Genomic DNA, 20,361 nt, shown 5'->3' with positions numbered 1-20,361 from the left:
AAGAGAGGAGTAAAAATGGGAAGGGTATAGCAAGAATGGAGTAGAATACTTTAATCAGAACAGCTGTTGATTTTAAAACATATTTCAAATGAGGCAACTCTCAATATCACTACCAAGTTCCACTGTTTTTAAATGCTCAGATTCTAGTTTTCTCAGCTCTTCTCTTTCTTCCTTTTATTAGTCTGAAGAGCAAGACAGCTCCAGAAAGCATTAAAACCACACACACAAACACAAAAAAAAAAAAACCAACCCCTACCAACAAAACCAAAACCAAACAAAAAAATTTCTCTGCAAGGATGCAAGTGCACAGAAGGCCTGAGCACATTGCTGAAATGATCAACTTGTATCTATAACAAACTGCCTGGAAACTGGAGGCTTAGATTCACAGTCTAAAAAACCAAAATAAAACAAAACAAAACAAAACAAAACAAAACTTCTTTACCTACAAGCTTCTGTTTGGACCTGGGATAGTAAACATAGAGGGTTTTCTTCAGAATCTGAAGTGGAATGTGTTTGAATAACCATCATCCAAATACAGATATAAATATATGGAAACTTCCACTAAAGTTTATAATTCAAGTATGAGTAACTTCCCAGTTCTGTGTCTATCAGCCTGAGCACACATTCCTTTGCCTGCTTTAGCTTCAACAGAACTTTTGCCTCTGGCTTAAACTGAAGGAGAAATAGGTCCTGAAAATTTGCAGTCTATGATAAAATCCAAGGGTTTAAGCTTTGAAGCACACTGCCCACTTTAAATTCATTATGATTAAGATTGCCTTTCCTTTCAAACAATCAAGTTAGGTTAGCGAAGTATCTGTGTTCATAAGCCCCTTTCACCACCTCAAGGGTATTTCATTATTTTATTACTCCAAAATTTCCACATTCAGCTCTGCCTACATATAAATGGATATTGTACCTTCACTATTTTTCTCTACATCCCACCATGGGAGCTGTATGCAAATGCTAGCAGGGTCAGCTGAACTCTTGGCATCCCAGGATAAAGAAAGGAACAGGGAGCATCGCTTCCTGCCTGCTGAGAAGCCCCATCTCACCCTGAGGGCAGCCTCCTGGCAGCCAGGGGCTGTCACTTTCAATATACCCTCAGCCTCAGGGTATAACTGGACCTACAGCTGAACTTCTGGACCAGTTCCTAAGACACCAGCATGAGAATCCTACATAAGTGTTTTTGCTAGCAAATGCTAACTAAACTTTCCTAACCTCTGCTGAGGCCAGATGTGGCCTTTACTTGTGGCCTTAATAGTGATCAGAGTGTGGTAGAATGGAAGCAAAAAGGATAAGAAATATTTTTCTGCCCTGGTGCATGTGATCAGATTACAAATATGATAAACAAATCACTGCCAAAGAACACAAGTTAAGAGACAACAAGAAGTCAAAAGACTGGAAAAAGATTGGCAAGGTTTAGGAAAATAATTTTAATTAGATAGAAGAGTAAATCATGTACTAAGTTAGTAGTACTTCTAATTTTTTTCTAACTTTCAAATTACACAAACTACCCCATTAATATTGTCTTTTTACAACAACATCAAAGTCACAGTTGTCTAATTTCCAGAATTCTCTCACACCTACTCTTGGGTATTTTAATAATATACTACCACTTTAGAAAACAAAGATGGGAAGAAAATGGCTTCTTTTCCTATCTAAATGGTTACAACTTTGTCCTGTTGGAACTAATTCTGACAAGAACTAGGATCCAATTCAGAAACAAAACAGAACTGGTTGGGTCAGCATGCTGGTAGCAAATACATCAACAAGAACTTGACTCCCCAACGGTCTTATCTGCTCAAATTAAACAGAGACTAGACTAACACACATAATTAAAAGAAAAGTGACCATGATCAGTGGCCTCTGTGAGGCTAAATATCTGAAAAAACCAAAACAAAACAAAAAAGAAGCTTGTGACAGCATGTAGTACTTATGCGCCACGGAAACTGTCAGGTTCCCTCAGAGTGGGGAAAAATGTTTCCAGCCTCCAAGAAACTCTTCTGTACAGGAACTCTGTTAGCTCAATCAACTTAGCTGAAAACTACACTTCTTCAGACTGGAAGATTCAGTTACCCGGCTTATCAAAGGAAAAAGTGAATCATAGAATAATTAGAATTAGGGTTGGAAGGGACCTCTAAAGATTAACTAGTCCAAACCCCCTGCAGAATGCAGGGACATCTTCAACCCGATCAGGTTGCTCAGAGCCTCGTCAAGCCTCACCTTGAATATCTCCAGGGATGGGGCCTGAACTACCAGACACAGTTGGTGGCTGCCCCTGGTCAGCCTCCAGACTCGCCAGGATTTCTCCAGACTGGTGGCCAGAGGGGAAGCAAGAGTTCCCACCAGTCACATGGCAGTTCAAGATGCAAATGGTGGTACAGAAGCCCCAGTACACACCCAAGGTGTGCCTGACCAGCAGTTGATAACATGAACTCCCCCCTCCACTGACATCAAAACAATTGCAAGCAGGAAGGGCAAGGCTCTCCCATCCTGCTTACTCACATCTTGCTGCTGGATTCCTGTGGCCCCACTGTCTCCAGTCCAGAAGCAGCCACTATCACCTTCTCCAGGTGAGCCCCAATGGCTCCAATACACCCACAGCAGGCAGGCCACAAACCTCTCTGCACCAGTCTTAAAAAGTCATACACTCAAGAGCTCAGACATTATTTCTGTAGATTACACATGGATTTATGACCTAACATTTCTGCAAGCTACTCTTTCCTCCTACAGGTTTTTCAAGGCTTTCAAGAAAGGCTGAGTCTCAAGAAACAGGAGCAGATAGAGAAGGGAGTTAGCAAGCCCAGTAGCACTAGTGAATGCTTAAGACTGAGGAGAATGTTCCTCTTCAACTTATGTCGAAAAGGTTTTTTTAAAAAGTGGTTGCATAGCTGATCCTGTTTGTCAGAAAGCAATCTGAGGATAGAGCAGCAAATCACTCTCACAGTGATATTCTGAGTTTCAGCCTCCAATATGCACAAGTCAAAGACATTCCAAAAAGCACACACTCCTTAGTTACCAAGTGAAGTATTTATTCCAAGGTATTCAGTACCCTCTGAAGTAGAATGGAGCATTTTACCTTAGAGGTTGTAAATCTCACCTTGTACCTTTTGTGATAGAAACAAACAATTCTACAAGCATAAAAATTAAGCTAACATTATCTTTATTTGAAAGACTACCACCTCTAGAAGGATTAACACTATTTGTAAAGAATGGGGTAGTATCAATACTCCTGAATTTCTAAAACTCTTACCTGTAGCCTCAGTTTTACAAATACACATACAAACTTACAGCATTGGCCTTTTAAGTTCAGGAACATTTAAATTCTGTATTAAATCCATTAACTTGAATCAAGTTACAAAGAGAGTATCAGAAGCCTCACAGCACTGTCAAGATTTAAGTGACAGAACACTAAATATTCTGGGAGGTAACTGAAGACAGCTCTGGATGTTACTTGTATATGAGGATACTAAAAGGTTAAAGTTGCTGCTTGTTATTTGAGGTCCATGGCAGCAGACAACTGACATTTAGTGCTATGCAATGTTACATTATAGTACTACCTATCATCAATGCCTGAATTCTTCTCCTTCCAGATCAAATGTCCCAGCACTGCTCCTAGATGCTCTCTGTGTGCTCGAATGGCTAAAGGTTGGACAACAGTTGGCGTCCTCAGTTATTTTGCTTCAGGAAAACTAGATCAAATCAGCTGGAACGGGATGTGACCTTCCAGAAGGAAATATTATCAATAACAAATGCAAGATGTGTGGGAATTAATGGAGAGAAAATTAAAGATCTCCTAATAAGGTTCTAATAACAAAACCAGGTCACGCTTTCAGCTTGATGTGCATCTAAATAAACTAAATCCCAGCTACTCTTAAAGTACACATTAGCAATGTTCAGTTTGCTGTCTGCAGCAGAGATTTTTGGTTCAATGTATTTTAGTTACATTTATAGTGTTTTAGAGATTAAAAAAATAAATAGTTCAAGCTATTACTACAAGCTATTTAGTTTGCATAGGATTCAAGGATGTCCATTCTCCAGCTACCAACAGAGAAAATATTAAATAGGGAGCTTAAACCTTCATTCATGCTTACCTCAGATGTAGCATTTAAAACAATTCCAAAGCCTTCTGGTTTTGGTGGGGTTTTTTTGCTTTTCATATTTTGTATTTTTCTTATTTTAAAAAAAATCTTAAAAAAAGAACATTAAATACATATTTATATTTACACACACAAACAGTATCAAAGCCAAACACAACTAAAAGATCAAGTCAGCCATTTTCCTACCATGTACCTTATCTCAGAGGAAAAAAAAGACTCACTGTCCCTGCAGGATTTATGTAGACCACCTTATCTATGTGCTTAGCTTCCCTATAAAAATAGGAATGCACTTTTATATATGACATGGTAGTTAGAAGGGAGAGCAGTCAGCACTGTGTGATCAGGAAACTTTCCAGTGATCTGAGATGGGAAGTGGGAGGGAAGCACATAAAAGTAAGAGCACGCTAGGACAGAGTGCCATCAGTTATAAAATAAATAAAGTAACATAAAACAGAAGAAACATACAGCCTCTTGTAATGTACCCTCAAGCCCACAGAGTTTTTTCACTAGGAAAATCTATCAATTATCTCCTGGCAAATAAATTGTTCCTTAGGATTTTTAAATTAGAGACGGTTATCCATCAGGGGTTGTTACACCCTTTTGCACATACATTTGATATTTAAGGAGACAAGATGCTGGACTTCAGTGACCACTCATCTGCTTAAAATAGTCTGTACAATTAAAAGCACAATGGAGAGTAAGTCTCTTAATATAATGTATTATTAAATGCACTTTGATATCTTTCCATTCAGTCCAAGTCCTTTGGGTCTTACTTACAAAAGAGAAGTAAATGAGTTCTTTCTTAAGTTCAGGTGTTTTTGCTAAATGAAAATGTTTATTTCAGCACTATAACTTTTTCCCCATCACCAGCACTACAGCTCTTCTGTTCTAAAACAAAACAAATAAAGGTTTTAATATTATACCCCACAATAAATAAACTAAGACTTTATTAGAGACTATTGTCAGTACTCAATAAATGAAGCCTCACTACAGCATTTGATCCAGTATGCATTAGAGAACTGAGATGACCAGTAAGATTTTAATTAAGGAAAATAAACAATTTTTTTTTTGTTTTACCATTTCAATTTTAATACAATTAAGAAAAAAAAAAAAAAGTAAATATTATGCATGGCAATGTTTATTAAACAATCACATTTCATTTAAGCATTAAAAAGCAGCAGTCTGGAAAAGCTGCCAGAAACAATGTTTGGCTTCAGAAAAGGCAATTATGAAATTAGTTCTAACAAAATTCAAATACTCTCTTTTCTGTTGATTAGTTGAATGCTTTAGACTGGAAGGAACAAAAAGTGCAAATCAGCTGAATATTACTTTGTTTAAAAGTAAAGTCTTAGCGTCTTAGTGTCCTACAGTTACCAAAAGGCCTCACCTCAGTCTTCATGATAAAGGACAAATATCTCCCATTTTTATACAATTATAATTTACTGCAACGTTTCAAATAATGTAACATTATTATTATTGAAACAAAATTAATTTCAGAATATAGCTGCAGTATTCTGCCTACCATGAGCACCTTTTTTTCCTTTCTTTTTCAAAAACCTAATTTGCTTGACATGAGATCGCATGAGATACATTCTCACTGCAAAACTGGAAACTTACATGGAACAATGCAGTTACAACCACTTATAGGAACATGTTCCAGCTGAAGGTAACTTAAATCTAAACTATGCTGCTTTTACATGAAAATCTAAGATACATACTGTGGTATTCTGCTGATACACTTTCAGGAGAGTCACTCGTCACAGAATAGCTTAGCCATTTGCAAAAAGACTGCCCTCTGGCACATCAATCATCTCTATGGGAGGACAAGTGAAGAAAGGACAAGATTAAGAAATAACATTTGACATATGGGCAAAATTTAAATTTTTTTTTTTTAATTCAACACAATGATTCAGTGGGCAGGTTGAAATAAAATCTTTCTGGCTCCTAAATCACTTGACATCAAAAAAACTTATAGAAGCTCTAAGAATACATTAATTTTCAATTTGTTCTTGTAAAAATCTTTTGGAAACATGTTCTTATATGTGGGTACTGCTGCCTGTAACTGAACAATTGGTTGACATCCAGACAACTTATTACAATTTTCCAAAAGCAAAGCGGCTTATAAGCATAATAAACAAATGGTCATTTTGCTAGAATTTAGACCAAATTTAGTAATTTGCAGAATGACACTTCCAAACTGTGCAACACAAAATAATGTAGCCAACAGTAACATACAGGTACACCATTTAATATTTATTATATGCATTTTATATACATTTTTTCAACAGCTGTACTTTTGCTATGTGGTACAATCTTAAAAATTTGCTGATTCATAGTTTGTAAAACAGAAACCTTACAAAACTCATCAAAACTCGCAAACTGATCAGAAAAGTTTTGTGGAAGACTAGAAAAAATACTTTATTGTATTAATCATGCATTACACAAACAAAATCTTTAGTTACACCATAAACTGAAGCACATCTGAAAATAAAATAAAAGCAGGGAATAACTAGTTAAAACACAGCAGATTTATGAATCTTGAATCAACTACTTTTGTACTCTATTTGAAACGCAAATAAAAGTATTTTTCACTCCAAAAGTTCTGAAACAAGATTGCTTTTTGGAATCAACTCCACTCCAGGTACTTAGCAAGAGGAAAAAGAAATTCTTGTTTTGCAACTTTAGAATTATCAAATGTCCCATTTTTCTCATCTATTTTCGACTGTTCAAAGAGTGCTATAATAGATATACAGGGCCCTTTAACACACTACATAAAAGGATATAAAGACCAACAAAAAGTGAAATAAATAACAATAGGCCATTAGCAAGATGGGTAATCCTTGATAAATAAACTCGTAAATACAGTAAGATGTACAAAATATCACATAGTGATAGGATGCCAAGATTAATTTTTTTTTTTTTTTTAAGAGTTCATTCGGGGGTGTTAACCCCTCTGTGTTTCATCTGAACACATTTTACAGTCCTTTATTTATGAAGACAGTTATGCGATGATGATGAATTAGCATCCTTATGCAAGGACTTAGCTGAGCTGTATTAGGCAAAAGAAGGGAAGAGTGTGGTTACACGGCAGCGGGTCAGTGAGATCTCTGTGTTTTAGGGTTCTATAATGCAGAAAAACATTATCAATACAATCTTGAGCACTGTTGTGACAGGCTAAATATATAAAAAGACTTATAAAAACTAGAATTTTATCCAAATATTTGTGCAACTAATGCTAAAATATTTTAAGTTAAATTTCCTTTTCTTTAAAGCAAAATAAAAGTTTAAAAGGGGAATCTGTGGCATTCAACTGATAAACAGAAGATTACTAAGAGATGAAAAGAAAGCTACTCTTGGAGCTCACTTCCCCCCACAAGAGCACCACATTCCTAACCCTAAGGCAGCACACAGAGTCCAAAATAAAAGTCTTTTGTAAGATCAGACTCCACGTTTGCTTAAAGACACCTAAAGAACAGACATACGCTCAGTTCATATCCAGTCAAGGCTACAAATACTGGTTCTTTTTTGTATTTCTCCCCACCCCCCAAATACAGTAATTACAGTTAAATGAATGAGCCTGACATTGTTCAAGATGTGGTGACTTTTCACCAACTTATACCTTCCCCACATAAGAGCCTTCACCCAGGCAGATCAGATCAGATGTAGTGTCTTATCGGTAACCTTATCATTGATGGCAGTGACGTATTCCCTCTTTTTTGTCCAGACAGACCTGCTCCTGTGATGCAGGTTTGTTCTGCTGTGTCACACGAACACTTTGGCAAGGGCATCAGCTCCTGCACTGGCAATGTATGCTTTTGATGGATGAAATGCTACATCATAAATTGATTCATCCAGCTTTTTCCTATGAGCTGTTATTTCCTGCACACATGTCTTGCTGTCCAAATTCCATAACCTAATGGAACAATCATGGCCTGTTTAGAAAAAAAAGATAGTGATATTTTCAGACACTGAAGTGCATCATAAATGCAAAATTTATAGAATATATAGAAGATGAAAAATCCCTTACTTCCAGACATTAAATAGATTCCATTAGGATCTACAGCTAGACTTGTGACAGCATCCAAGTGAGCAACCATAGAATGGATCATTTTACCTGAAAGGAAAATAAGCAGTGAATTTCCTCTGAAGTACATTTATTTTAAAATAACATTTCCACTGAATGCAATACAGAATAACAATTATTTAGATTTCAGTAACATCCAAATAACACAATTCCATTAGAAATTATTACATTCCAACTGCAGTCTCTTGCATATGTATATGTGTAAATGGCACACAGCTCTCAAAAAGGCATCCCCATTATAAACACACTTTTTATCTGGCATCTATATTGATAGCAATGATAATGAAGACAAATCCTAAAATGCCTGGGCAAGAACCCAAATTTTTAGTCCCTGAAATGTCTTAAAAGCTGCCTCAGTTAGACAAAGTATTTGTGAAGCTTTGTAAGAAGAGGTTTACTGAGGAGTCATACCAAAGGGCTCTCTAACTTGGTCATTGCTAGAAGGGAGGCTACTGGTGGTAAGCCAGGGAAGAAAATATAACCAAGGCACATGTAAGTCAGAGTTGCCCACAATGCTCTCCTGCTTCTAATAATTAACTGCTCAGTTTTTTCACAAACCAGAGGTTTTATCTCTACATTTAATTAATCCTAATGAATTTCTTTTCAGTGATCCCCATTCCCAGACTCTTACTAACATCTTTTAGCATCTCATGACACTTTCTGGAAGAAGTTCCAAAATGTTTAACTGTACACTATAAGAACAACCACTTCTTTCTGTTTCAAACTTGTTCTTTGTTAGGGGTTATCAGCTGAACCTTAGTACGTGTATTGGAACAGGCAGAAAATAAATCACTCTAAGTCCATGCCTAACATGAAGAAGGTATTATCAACTTTGCCCTGCTGCCTGTCTTCCTGAAGAATCTCAAGCTATTTAGTGTCTAAGATTCTTCACAAAGAAGTTAAAAGCTACTGAAGGTCTCTGATCAACTTTTTAACCATTTTCTGAAACATTTTAATTAGGCTATATTTGTTCTTGAGATAAGGGAGACTGGAGTAACACAAGTTGCACAAGTGCATGATTCATACAAAGGTATTAACAATTATTCTGGTTTTTATTCATTCCTTTCCCTCCCCTAAGATTCATTTTGCTGTTCTGATTGCTAAGTGCCAAACTGATATTTTCATCCCAGCTCTTATAATTCCCAGGTTTTACCTTGAAGTCAGAGCACTCTGCCCACTGCTTATTATTTTTAAAATATAAGGTCTGTTTTTCCTGATATGAATCATTTTGTATTTATACACATGGAATTTCATCTGCCTGCTCTTAAATCTATTAAGATCTTAAATTCTTCCTCCTCAGCCTTCGCCTTGAATTCTTTAATAATCTGAATTAATATACATCAGTAAACAGCCAACATACTGTACCTTATCCAGAAAATACATATTATGTTGAACTACTGCTTCCTCCAGGACCTACTGATTTTTTATTTCAGAAAACGCCATTTACTTCTACTCCTACTCAATCATCTATTCATGCAATTTTGCTCCTTATTCTACATTTTTGTTTCTTCACAGTAATAAATTTTCATTTCAGGACAATCACAGCAACACATTCAATGATCACAATTCAAACACGTACTCACAGAAGGTGAGAAGGGTGTTTTTTCCTTTTAAAAACAAAAACCAAGAACACTACCCCCCACCCCACCCAAACCAAGCACACTTAAGCCACTGTATCACATAGGACTTATAGTCAGCTTTTTTTTTTAATTCCAGTTTTATAGGGTAACAAGCAAAATGTGATGCATAATATGAATATGACAAATAGAAAATAAATGTTCCTAAATTCTTCCAACTTTGTCATGACAGGCTGTGCAGTTTTTCCCTATACTCTTACATTAAGTTCTCTTATGTGAAACCACATCACTAGTAAGTTTTCTACAAACAGATTCTCCCAGATCCCAGATTTACAGATTTTGTGTATATATTCACATACACAAGTTAGGTTGTCTTTATCCTTACCCGTTTTGTTGTCAAAAAATTTGATGTGTCTATCTTCATGTGCTGTAATAGTTACAGGAAGTGTGGGATGACTTACTACCTTGTTAATATGATTATTTGATTGTACACCTGAAAATAAAATGAAAAAAAATTCACCTGCCTAAAGAAATAATTAAAAGATAAGATAAGAATATTCTAGTATTACACTTTAGCTTAATACCGTAAATGTTACATAAACATCATTTTAGGCAGAATATCAATGAATCTCCTAGGAAATAAATAATAGCTTCTTGCTTATAGATGGGGCAAAGCCAGGTACAATCTAGCCAATGCACTGTAAGATCAAAACTGTACAAGTGGTCGATACATATGACAGATTCTTGAGAGAGATAGCAAATAAACCAGTCAAGTACTGTAGGATGGCACTAGCCAAGTAGAAACAAACTTTGGCATGCATAATATGTATTTAGTAGATACCTCTTACACCTCCTCATCAAGAAACACTTAGCTTGGGAGGAAAAAAAAAGACAGAATCGAAATAACTGAAGTCAATCTAGCTTACTAGATTGTCAGATATTTTTATGACTTATTTCAACTTAAACAGGGAATGGTTTAGAATATTTTTAGAAGCTTTTAGAACACTCTTCAAAGACATTTTCTTATCTTGATACGCCAGACTTGTTCCCTTTATTTTTGTGCCTAGTTTTCATGGATTCCATTTAAGATTCCCTCTTCAAACTAGGAAAGGTACTTCCCCAACTTCTGATGTTCTTTCTTGCTGTCAATGTCAGTCTTTGCATAAGCTACCTAGAATGTAGCTTTTACATACGTTTGTAACCTGTGCTGGAGTCTTCATACAAGGTACTTAATATTCCAAGTGTAATCACTAAATAAACTGACCTACCTGGAAGAGAGAAGCAAATTCCCCCCTTCCACTATTCTTTTAGTTTCAAAGAAACTTCTTCTTGTTTCAAAGAAAGAAGTGACCAGAAATTGGAAGCTTTCCTTAGAGAACGGTATCACACGTTCAAGAAAAGAAAGTGTCTCTAGCCAGGGTTTATCAGATACATACAAGTCTTAAAGAGCACCTTACTTGTAGTGACAGAATTTCTAATATTAAAGCTCCACATTAGGTTGTTTAATCACAATCTGTGCAAAATTACACTGAACTAATATTATGCTCAATTCACTTATTTATCTTATTATTCTCCATGTCAAAGCTACATAATGAGAACTGTATTTTAATATGCAATTCAGACAACAATCTTAAGAAAATTTAGTTTATAGAACCAAAAACTGTTTCTTTCACTACCTCTAATCACTTTCAAATCCTGATAATCCACAAATTTTTCTATCATGTCTCTTCAAGCATCTTTAAGCATCTAACAAACTTTGAAGTTGCAAGATGTAGGAGAGGAGCAAAACCTTTTCATTTAATTCACCATATAATAAAAACTTGGATAAAGGTACTTCATGCAAGATGCATATTTAATACAGAAGAGCTTTACTTACCAGATTCTATTTGTGATAAAAGCATTACCACTGACTGCGATGTTTCTAAATCATAGATGACTGTGCTGCCAGTGTTAAAAGATGCCACCATATGAGCAGGGTCACAACCTATGAAGTCAACTGATGTGGGTATTCCATGCTCTAGAAAGAGGAAAAAATTATCTTTTGAAGAACGAAACTCCAAAACACTTAGAAATCTTAACAGTTTACACATTTGGTTTGTTTTATGCTCATACTTTAAAGAAGATGGCTTTCTTCTTTAAAGAGTCTATTAGTCTATTAAAAGATCTCTTCCCCTAAAGTTCCTGTTACCTAGTTTTGCTAAATGGATTTCAAGAGCCTGGATGCACCATCAGCTGCCTCATAACAGATTTTTAAAACTTACCTTTCTCTCCATTGTAAGTGCAAATACAGGGCATTTTTTCTGGTGGGTTCCATAATCTAATAGTGCCATCTGCTGAACAAGATAGTAAGTGATTCTTTACACCACTGTAAGCAAGACCCCAGACTGCATCTGTGTGAGCAACTAATGTGCCAGCTAGAACGTTTGGCTCTGGAAAAACAAAAGTTCAGAAAGTAAACCTTTTAGTGAAGAAACATAAGTAAATACTTCTTGTACCTCAACAGAAATTAAATTCCACATAAAGTTGTCATAGATCCCCCAGTCCCCCAGGGCTGTTTAAACAACAGCTAAAATTTTATATTTGAGCTAATTTTGCAGAACCCTTGCCAGCTTTCTGGAAAATAAAACCAACAAAAAAAAAAACAAACCAAACCAGACAAAACCAAAACCACCAAACACACAACAATCAAAATCCACAACCAACCAAGTTCCCTGTTCTAGAATATTACCCACTTGTTACCACCTCTCCCCTGAGGTACTGAAAAAGTATTATTTGTTGTGGAACACGTAAACACATTCTTATCTTCTTCTCCCTGTTACCCCATAGTTGTCTTTTATAGAGGCTTTTTATTCTGTTCTCTACCAGGTTTTGAGTAGAGAAGTAAAAGAAAAAGATAAATGGAAAGGAGTAGGGCCTGATAAATCACCAAAATTTAGTTTTGAAGTAAATTAAACACAAGCTGGTCTTGCAACACAAAAGCCTCCTAAGAAGCTATAGAGAGGAAAAACATCCTATTAGAGTTCTCTCATTTTTAAAAATAACTTAGTCATTTGAGCAGAGGCAGTCTATCAGAGGCCTATGAAAAGTATAGCAACAAGCCTACCTGCAGGAGCAAATTGGATAATTTGTAGTTATTAGACTATTCTGAATAAAATTCTAGCAGAGAGGTACAATTTCAGCTGTCCCTTAGTTTTAAGCAACTGGGTGCAGTGGTCTTCCTAAACTGGTACAAGATAGCACTGTTTCCCATTTCTCTTCATTGTGCTGCCACAGATGAAGCAGCCTGGGTGTTGTACTGGCTCACTCATCACACTGACACAAGGAAGAGAGGAAAAAAATTTTTGACTCTGTCCCATTCATACTTCAGGCAGCCAGGGAATGCACCCTTAGAATTACACTAAACACCTCCAATTGCAGAAGATTAATGCAGTTTCCCAAGCAGACGTTAGTTATGGAAACTGAGATGCAAATCAGAAACAAAGGACAGAATTTGAGTGCACTTATCTTAGTTTTCTGAGAATTTTCTATCGGAATAAATAAATAACCAACAATTTGGAATTTTGGTTCAAACTAGTAAGCATGCTTCTTTAAAAAAATAAGAGTTATGAATAATTTTTTCTTTACTCCTTAAACATCAGAAATTGTCAGTCTTCCTATTACTATTTCATACAAAGTATCCCACTAAGGGAAGTCAGAGGAAGTAATGTTTACCACACACAAAAAGTTGAAACCACACAATTGAGTTGATAAATGGCAGCTACACTTCACAAAAGCTTTAGAAAACAGATTAATATCAAGCAGAAAAAATTAATGTTGAAGACAATGGTCATGAGTTGTCTATCTTTTAAAAGGTACTTACCATAGGTATCATATGGATCCACGTTAGGACTAGGCATGTTCCACCACTGGATGGTTGCATCAATACCACCGCTGAAACACTGTTCTCCATTGGAACTAATTGCCAATGACAATACAGGTCCACTATGGGAGAGATAAAAAGCTTATTGTTAATGCCTATAGGATAGATCTTTCCTTGTTTCAGACTAGTTTGTACAATCTGCTTTCCCAAGACCATGGGGGGAACCACAAGCAGAAATGAGAATATTTGCTAAGGTGTGTAATGAACTACCATCTGCACATGAAGCAGGCAAGCAAGAGGCAGCAAAAGAGGAAGAGTTGACACTGCAAGAGAACTGACTGCAGCTATCAGAACTCAAGTATTTATCAACTTTTTGATTACCTCAACTATCTCACTGATATCCAAGTTCCTCCAGCTCTGAGTGGCACATCTATGTGAACAGCACACCCATGCCCTACCTACTATTTTGGTCTATCCTGACCAGCTCTCTTATTCTTGTCAAGCTCCTAAAAGAATTCAAAACCCTTCTATTCAGCTGCCTGATATTCTGATTTTTCCCTCACTAAATCTGCATTCAGTGGGGTGGGGCTTTTTTGGACCTGATGATTGCATCTATACTTTTAATTTCTCAGTCCTGCATCTGAAGATACTAGGCAAGACCAATAAATTCTACTTTATTTATTTTCTTCACATACAATATATAAACTCCACAGTCAAAGACATGGACATCACTCAGGTGATTTCATTGTCCTCTTCTACAGTCTCTCCTTTCCACTGTGACTAACCACCACAGTTCCTACTTCCTATTACTCTTGTTTTAACATTGACAGTGCAATTCCTGACATAGACTCAGTATTTACCAGCTTTTGCAGAGGATAACAGACCTTGTCTGTATGATGCAAAACAGAATACATTTCTGGCTTTTGAACTGAAGTGTCTTATGGATTCATGAGTTGATGACAATAAATTTATCAAGTACTAATTGTGTGAAACACTTACATGTGGGCCCTAAATGTGTAGATGGGTTCTACATCTAAAGAGGCACTCCTGAAAGAGAAAGAAAGAGTTATTATGCTACTTCAAATCTCTACTGAAAAAGTCTGAAAACATTTAAGAGTTTAATCAATTTCAAAGGCACTTCAAACGATTGATGTTTTATGAAAACCCATATACTTGCTTTTTGGCAGGAACCGTTTTCTGCAAATTCCAGAGTTTTAGAGTATGGTCCTCAGAGGCTGTAACCAGCACAGGCTCTACAGGATGAAAAGCTAATGCCCGCACTCCATCAAAATGACTGCGTAGCGTATACTTGGGGTTCCATGTCTTTCGGAAGGCATCTTTATTAGCTGGCAGCTTATAAAAAAGAAAAAAAGAAATTTTATCTTTGGTTTAAAAATATGCATGATATATCTCTCCCTGCATTTTAGGAAAACATGCTATTTTTGGTTCAGCTACAACATGCTCAATCTTTAGTTTGCATTCATCAACTGATTTTCTGATATGCATCTGTAACTTCCTCTCTGCATGCAAAGTAGCCAGAAAATCTTTTCTATTTTAAGAGTTTCTTTTGTCCCAGAGTGGAATGGAGTACAGTGCTGAATACACAGACAAGATGCCTCAAATTTAAAAAACTAGTTTTAATACTTTTGTGTAAGGATGCTTTAATTCTTCTTCCCTGAAGAAAGATAAAGGGGTTTCATTGCTTATTATGTTCTCTGCACCCAAGGAAGCAATTACAACTGTCAAAAGCTCAGTGAGGCACAACAAAAATGAGCTTCAGGTCTGTAGTGAGTGGTCTTTCTCACACAAGTAACCTGACTGAGAATAACAGGAAATATATTAACATATTCTTAAATACTTCTACACACAAGGATACATATACAAAACCAGGTAATATAAATTTCTGTATGTATTTGTAATTATTTTAAGCATACAATTAAATATAAATATTTTAAAGTCAGTAATGAATTTTTAACATATTTGTAACACAATAACTTAATTACTTTGTGAAGCAATATATACAAGCTTTATGTTTATATATTGTGACTATCCAGTTCATATCTTAACCTAAAAAACCCCTACAGCTACTTAGCATTATTTATAGGTAACTCAGAAACATTACCACAAAACCCTCCAACTCGTCTAGTGACTGCAAGACACTGATTTAGAGCTTTGAATAAAAATCATATTGTGCAGACAGTAGACCCTTACCAAACTACATCCCACTTGCCCTAAGCCTCTATCATAAGGAGAAAAATATATGCAGGTACTTCTGTCTTCCTCTCAAGTAATTATAAAGTTTAGAAAACTGACTTTAGTTAGATAACTGAAATTATCAAACACAGAATGAATGGAAACTAATCCTATCCTCTGCCCTACACTATCTAACTACCATGCAAATGTTAAAGCAGTTTCTCAACTGTAGGCCAGAATGTCTTGGTATCCCAAGAGATACTTTCAGCCACACTATTGAGAGACTAAAATCTCCCATCACTAATAAAATCTTAGTACCTTATATCTGTCAGGACTGAAAGTAAATATCGTATCATAACCTAACATATATTGTAATAATATCCTTGGACCAAACTTATATCCTGGACTGAATTACCTCTACTCTCTCAAACTAAATATGACTATCTAATAAATAGAAATAGAAAGGCTCATACAATAAAAGTTACTGAGTTACAGATGGGCAGACATTTTCTTTTCCTTTGTATTAAGTGCAAACTATGCCAAATTCAGACTGTTATGCCAGACATTTAACCTAGATTGTTCTGTTGGGTTGTTTGTTTTTTGACCATCCAACAAATATATTTCATAACAAAGCGTTTTGTTTCTAGTCTTCCTACTCCAGAGTATACGAAATAGTGCAACATTTTTATTGAGATTTAAATTATTTAGCACTATATAGCATATTATATGCAAGCTTCATAAAATGAATAAACTTTTGTTTCAGGGCACAGAGTGGAATTTTAAAGATCTGCATTAAAAATGATCAATTTCAGCCCAGCCTGTGTTATTCACCTTCCTGATTCTAAAGTGGATAAGACAATGTGGGGAAAAAAAAAAAAAAGAAAAAAGAAAAAGAATAAGTGTCTTCCTAGATGAGTCCTTCAGTATTTTAATCCTCATTATGCAAGGAAATCATCCAACTGGTTAACTCATGTTGCCTCATCCACCTGCAGTGGTCCTAGGCTTGGAGACATTAAAGCCACACAATTGGAAATGCCTGCTTTGTAACACTTACTTAGTCTAAGCCAATAAAAATCCCTTTTTGCCTTTGTTTTGTTTGTATGGGAACACAGGCAAGCAAACCTTTCATTCTGCTTTGTAAACCACCCAATAAAAAAAAAGTACACCAGAACTAAACTAACAAAATAAATAACAAAAAAAAAAAGAAAACGAGGAGGTGGGAAAAAGACACCAGGGAAGGAAGCTCTTCCTTGTGAACACTTCTGCAGTGAACACAATCCTTACAGCATAGTATGGGACGTATTTCCCTATCTCAATCAACTATTCACTAGTGCAAGCAGAGGAATTAGAAAGCCAAAATAAGCTACTGTAGTCAGGCTTTTAATGTTTCAATACTGTTTATTTCTTGACAATGTTATGAGTGATGGGAGATTTCTTCATTTATGAGAGCAACTAAATTTGGACTTTTCATTTCGCAGCACAGAAACCAACCACCATTCTGTGCAGCTATGGAATACAGGAATATACAATTGGGAGCATTTGGTTTGGTAACAATATTACTCCCCCTCAGGGTACAAACAACTACATGCATTGACAGAAATATAAAAAAACAGATATTGACAAAGATAACTTGAGATGACTGTACTGTATTATGGTATCTAATGCTTAGTTGGCTGTGGACAACTTGTGCATTAAATCACTCACATACAAAAAAAATTTCATCTATAGCTGAAAATCTTAAGATTTAAAACTTAATCCTCCATCTTGTCCACATGTCCTCTCCTTTTCAAAATAAAACACTCATCAAGGAGTGATACATGAGAGATAGTGGAACCTTGTTGTGGTTTTATTTATTCATTCACTATAAGTTCACTATAAGTTCATAAGGTCCATGCTATTTGAAGAGCATGGACCTACTGGACACAAAAGGCGAGAAGTGGGAATGTTAAGTCTTCTGGGTTTTTTTTGTTGTTTCACTTAAACATTAACATATTCTTCTTATCTGGAGGTTTACTGGAAAAGGAAGTGGCTGCACATATGCTCACAGATACATGAGATTAAGATGCCCTTCAAGTACTGTGTTACAGATACAAGGTTAAAATACTGTCTTATTGCAGTGCAGATTCACAATTATACAGAAATTATTTCAGGAATCAAGAACTACAGAAGAATTTTGAACCTGAAGAGACATTGTGATGGAAAACTAATAGCATCTGAATTTCAGTCTCTTCAGATTCACAACATCCCTTCTTAAATAAAGAAAATCTTTCCATCTGTGGTGTTTGACACTTCAAAAGTTATTCAGCCTCATAAATACTGCATTATGTAAAACAAACTCCAAAATCATAATTTCCAGGGGACTACTAGTTTGGAGTACTTGTTAGGAGCATCCAAGTCCTGGATGTTTCAAATTTAAGTAAGCCTAAACCAGTTACAAATGAAGATTTTGAAAAAATTATTTGAAGTCTACTTGTTCCTAGATTTCATTGGAACCTTAAAAAAAGTGCTTAATTTTCTAAGCAATTGTACATGATCCTCAAGTCTTATACAAGAGATTTTGCTAGACATAAAACCAAAATCCTGAGGAAGTTAACATGCAAAGACCTGAAGCTCAACTCTTCATATTATGTTATCTGGTTTCCCAGAAGTATTATGTCACTGAAATGAAACAGACAGCCTTAAAACTAACCTTTCACTATGAACAGGATGATATACAATACAGTTTTAGAAAGTATGCCAAATCAAATATTTTAACAAGCCCTTTCATTTATTTTTATGCTAGTAATATATGACAGATAATTAACATTTTCATTCGTTATTCAAACAACAGAACTATGTAACTCAACACCTTGCAATAAAGGAGAAATCCAATTAAGTCTTATGTCATTACAGCAATTAACAAGAAAAAACAAGAGATGTACCTTAGAAATGACATTTTAAAAAACTCACCCCCCCCAATCCACAAGACACTTTAAATACAATACAATTGCATTTAAATACATTACAATATGTAAGACTTACCTGAACATTTCCCTAACCAGACATCAGATGTTACCAGCCAATGAAAAATTCGTATAACACTATTGGTAATAGCTTAATAAATACGGTTAAAGGAGTGCAAAAACAAAAAAAACAAAAAAAACCCCAAAAACCACAAAACCAAAAAAAACCCATTTGTATCAGTATTTGTAGCTTATTCTATGTCTTCTCAATACTCTGCTCATCAGTGTATAATTGACATTTTTATTCAAACACATTACTTTTAAGATATAAATTTGTATTTTAGGTCATAAAAAGACATTCTCCCAGTGACAAAATTGCAGTTATCTATGCCAAAACCAAATCATTTCCCTTGATTTCAATTACCCACATAGCCCATTCACAAAGTGCTCCCTCCTCCTTCCAAGTAATAGCTTTTGCTAATGAAACCTCTGGTCTCTGCATCTGTAACGTTCAGGGTGGGAGAAAGGAGACCCAACTATTACTGAGTCACTTTAACTATATAAAGAATATTAAAATGAAATTGCACTTACATCGTAACTGTAGTCTGCATCATTTGTTACTGTCAAGTCTGCAAGGTCTCCAAGGCCCAGTACACTTAGTAACACATCATCAGAACCCATAATAAATGACTTGCCTCCTCCAGGTGGAAATGTTATTGGCTCAGCTACAAAGAACAAAAACAGGTTCTTTAAGTCTCAATGTAATAATTCAAACATGAAAAACTGCATTATTCACCTCTCAAAGGTAAAGCAGAGTTTAAAACTGAACTTGAAGTACTACATATTACTCCAACTGAAGAAAAAAAAGAGCATGATGACAACCACACAAATGGGCAAACATACACATATATATTAAATACTCAATTCTTATATCATGCTTTGACACTTCGATTTATTTTACAAAGGTGTTCAATACCACTGACAAGTGACTTGACTGACATTACACTGCAGTATTGAATGTACATCCCAGGTATCCAAATTTTCAGCAAAATATTTCATGTATCACACCATACTACCTGCCTTCTATCAAATCTGCAAATAAGTTTGTGCTTTATGCTACTCAAATATCTCTTCTGGCATGGATGAGTATTTATCTTTCAGGCTATAGGCCTCCTGCAAAACTTCTTGTCTACTATGATTTTTTAGATTTTAAAAAAATGAAAAATCTATTACTCGTTAATTCCCTCTCATACTTTCCCAAGAGGATCTTGGATTCTAACTTGAAAATATTCAACTGATACTTAGCAAGCTGTGCCTTCTGCAAGTTAAAATTTTAACAATTATAATTTAGAATTAATACAAAAATCTTATAAAAACAGTTCTAAACAAGAAGACTAATATCACATCCATCTTCAGTGTTCTGTATTGCCACTACATGAATGGCAACCTAGTTATATTCCAATCCAGTTGAGGAAAGTCTGAGACCACATACAAAGATACAGATGCCTGGCACTGCTGCATTTCTGTTATGGCTATGCAAAGAGGAGGCAGCCCAGTTAGATTTAAAAAAATCAAGAATAAAACAAGTTCCAATGCTTCAGAACTA

At 35.5% G+C, this 20,361-nt stretch overlaps 1 protein-coding gene across 3 annotated transcripts in view; it reads right to left on the bottom strand.

Annotated features, from left to right (window-relative positions):
* Window positions 1-6,332: 6,332 nt before the first annotated feature.
* STRN3 (striatin 3) overlaps window positions 6,333-20,361 on the bottom strand; it is a 55,767-nt gene continuing 41,738 nt past the window's right edge. For all 3 annotated transcript variants that reach the window (XM_071746189.1, XM_071746187.1, XM_071746188.1), the window contains 9 exons: window positions 19,347-19,480; window positions 14,798-14,973; window positions 14,620-14,667; window positions 13,621-13,742; window positions 12,023-12,190; window positions 11,638-11,778; window positions 10,147-10,254; window positions 8,128-8,214; window positions 6,333-8,032 (listed from right to left, as the gene is read on the bottom strand). In XM_071746189.1, the coding sequence (XP_071602290.1) occupies window positions 7,863-8,032; window positions 8,128-8,214; window positions 10,147-10,254; window positions 11,638-11,778; window positions 12,023-12,190; window positions 13,621-13,742; window positions 14,620-14,667; window positions 14,798-14,973; window positions 19,347-19,480 (1,154 nt within the window). In that variant the 3' untranslated portion in view covers window positions 6,333-7,862. The remainder of the gene's footprint in view (window positions 8,033-8,127; window positions 8,215-10,146; window positions 10,255-11,637; window positions 11,779-12,022; window positions 12,191-13,620; window positions 13,743-14,619; window positions 14,668-14,797; window positions 14,974-19,346; window positions 19,481-20,361) is intronic.

This window comes from Heliangelus exortis, chromosome 5 (assembly GCF_036169615.1).
Source record: "Heliangelus exortis chromosome 5, bHelExo1.hap1, whole genome shotgun sequence".
NCBI classification, from domain to species: domain Eukaryota; kingdom Metazoa; phylum Chordata; class Aves; order Apodiformes; family Trochilidae; genus Heliangelus; species Heliangelus exortis.
The sequence above is the reverse complement of the archived record's forward strand: the minus strand, read 5'-3'. Positions and strand labels throughout refer to the sequence as shown.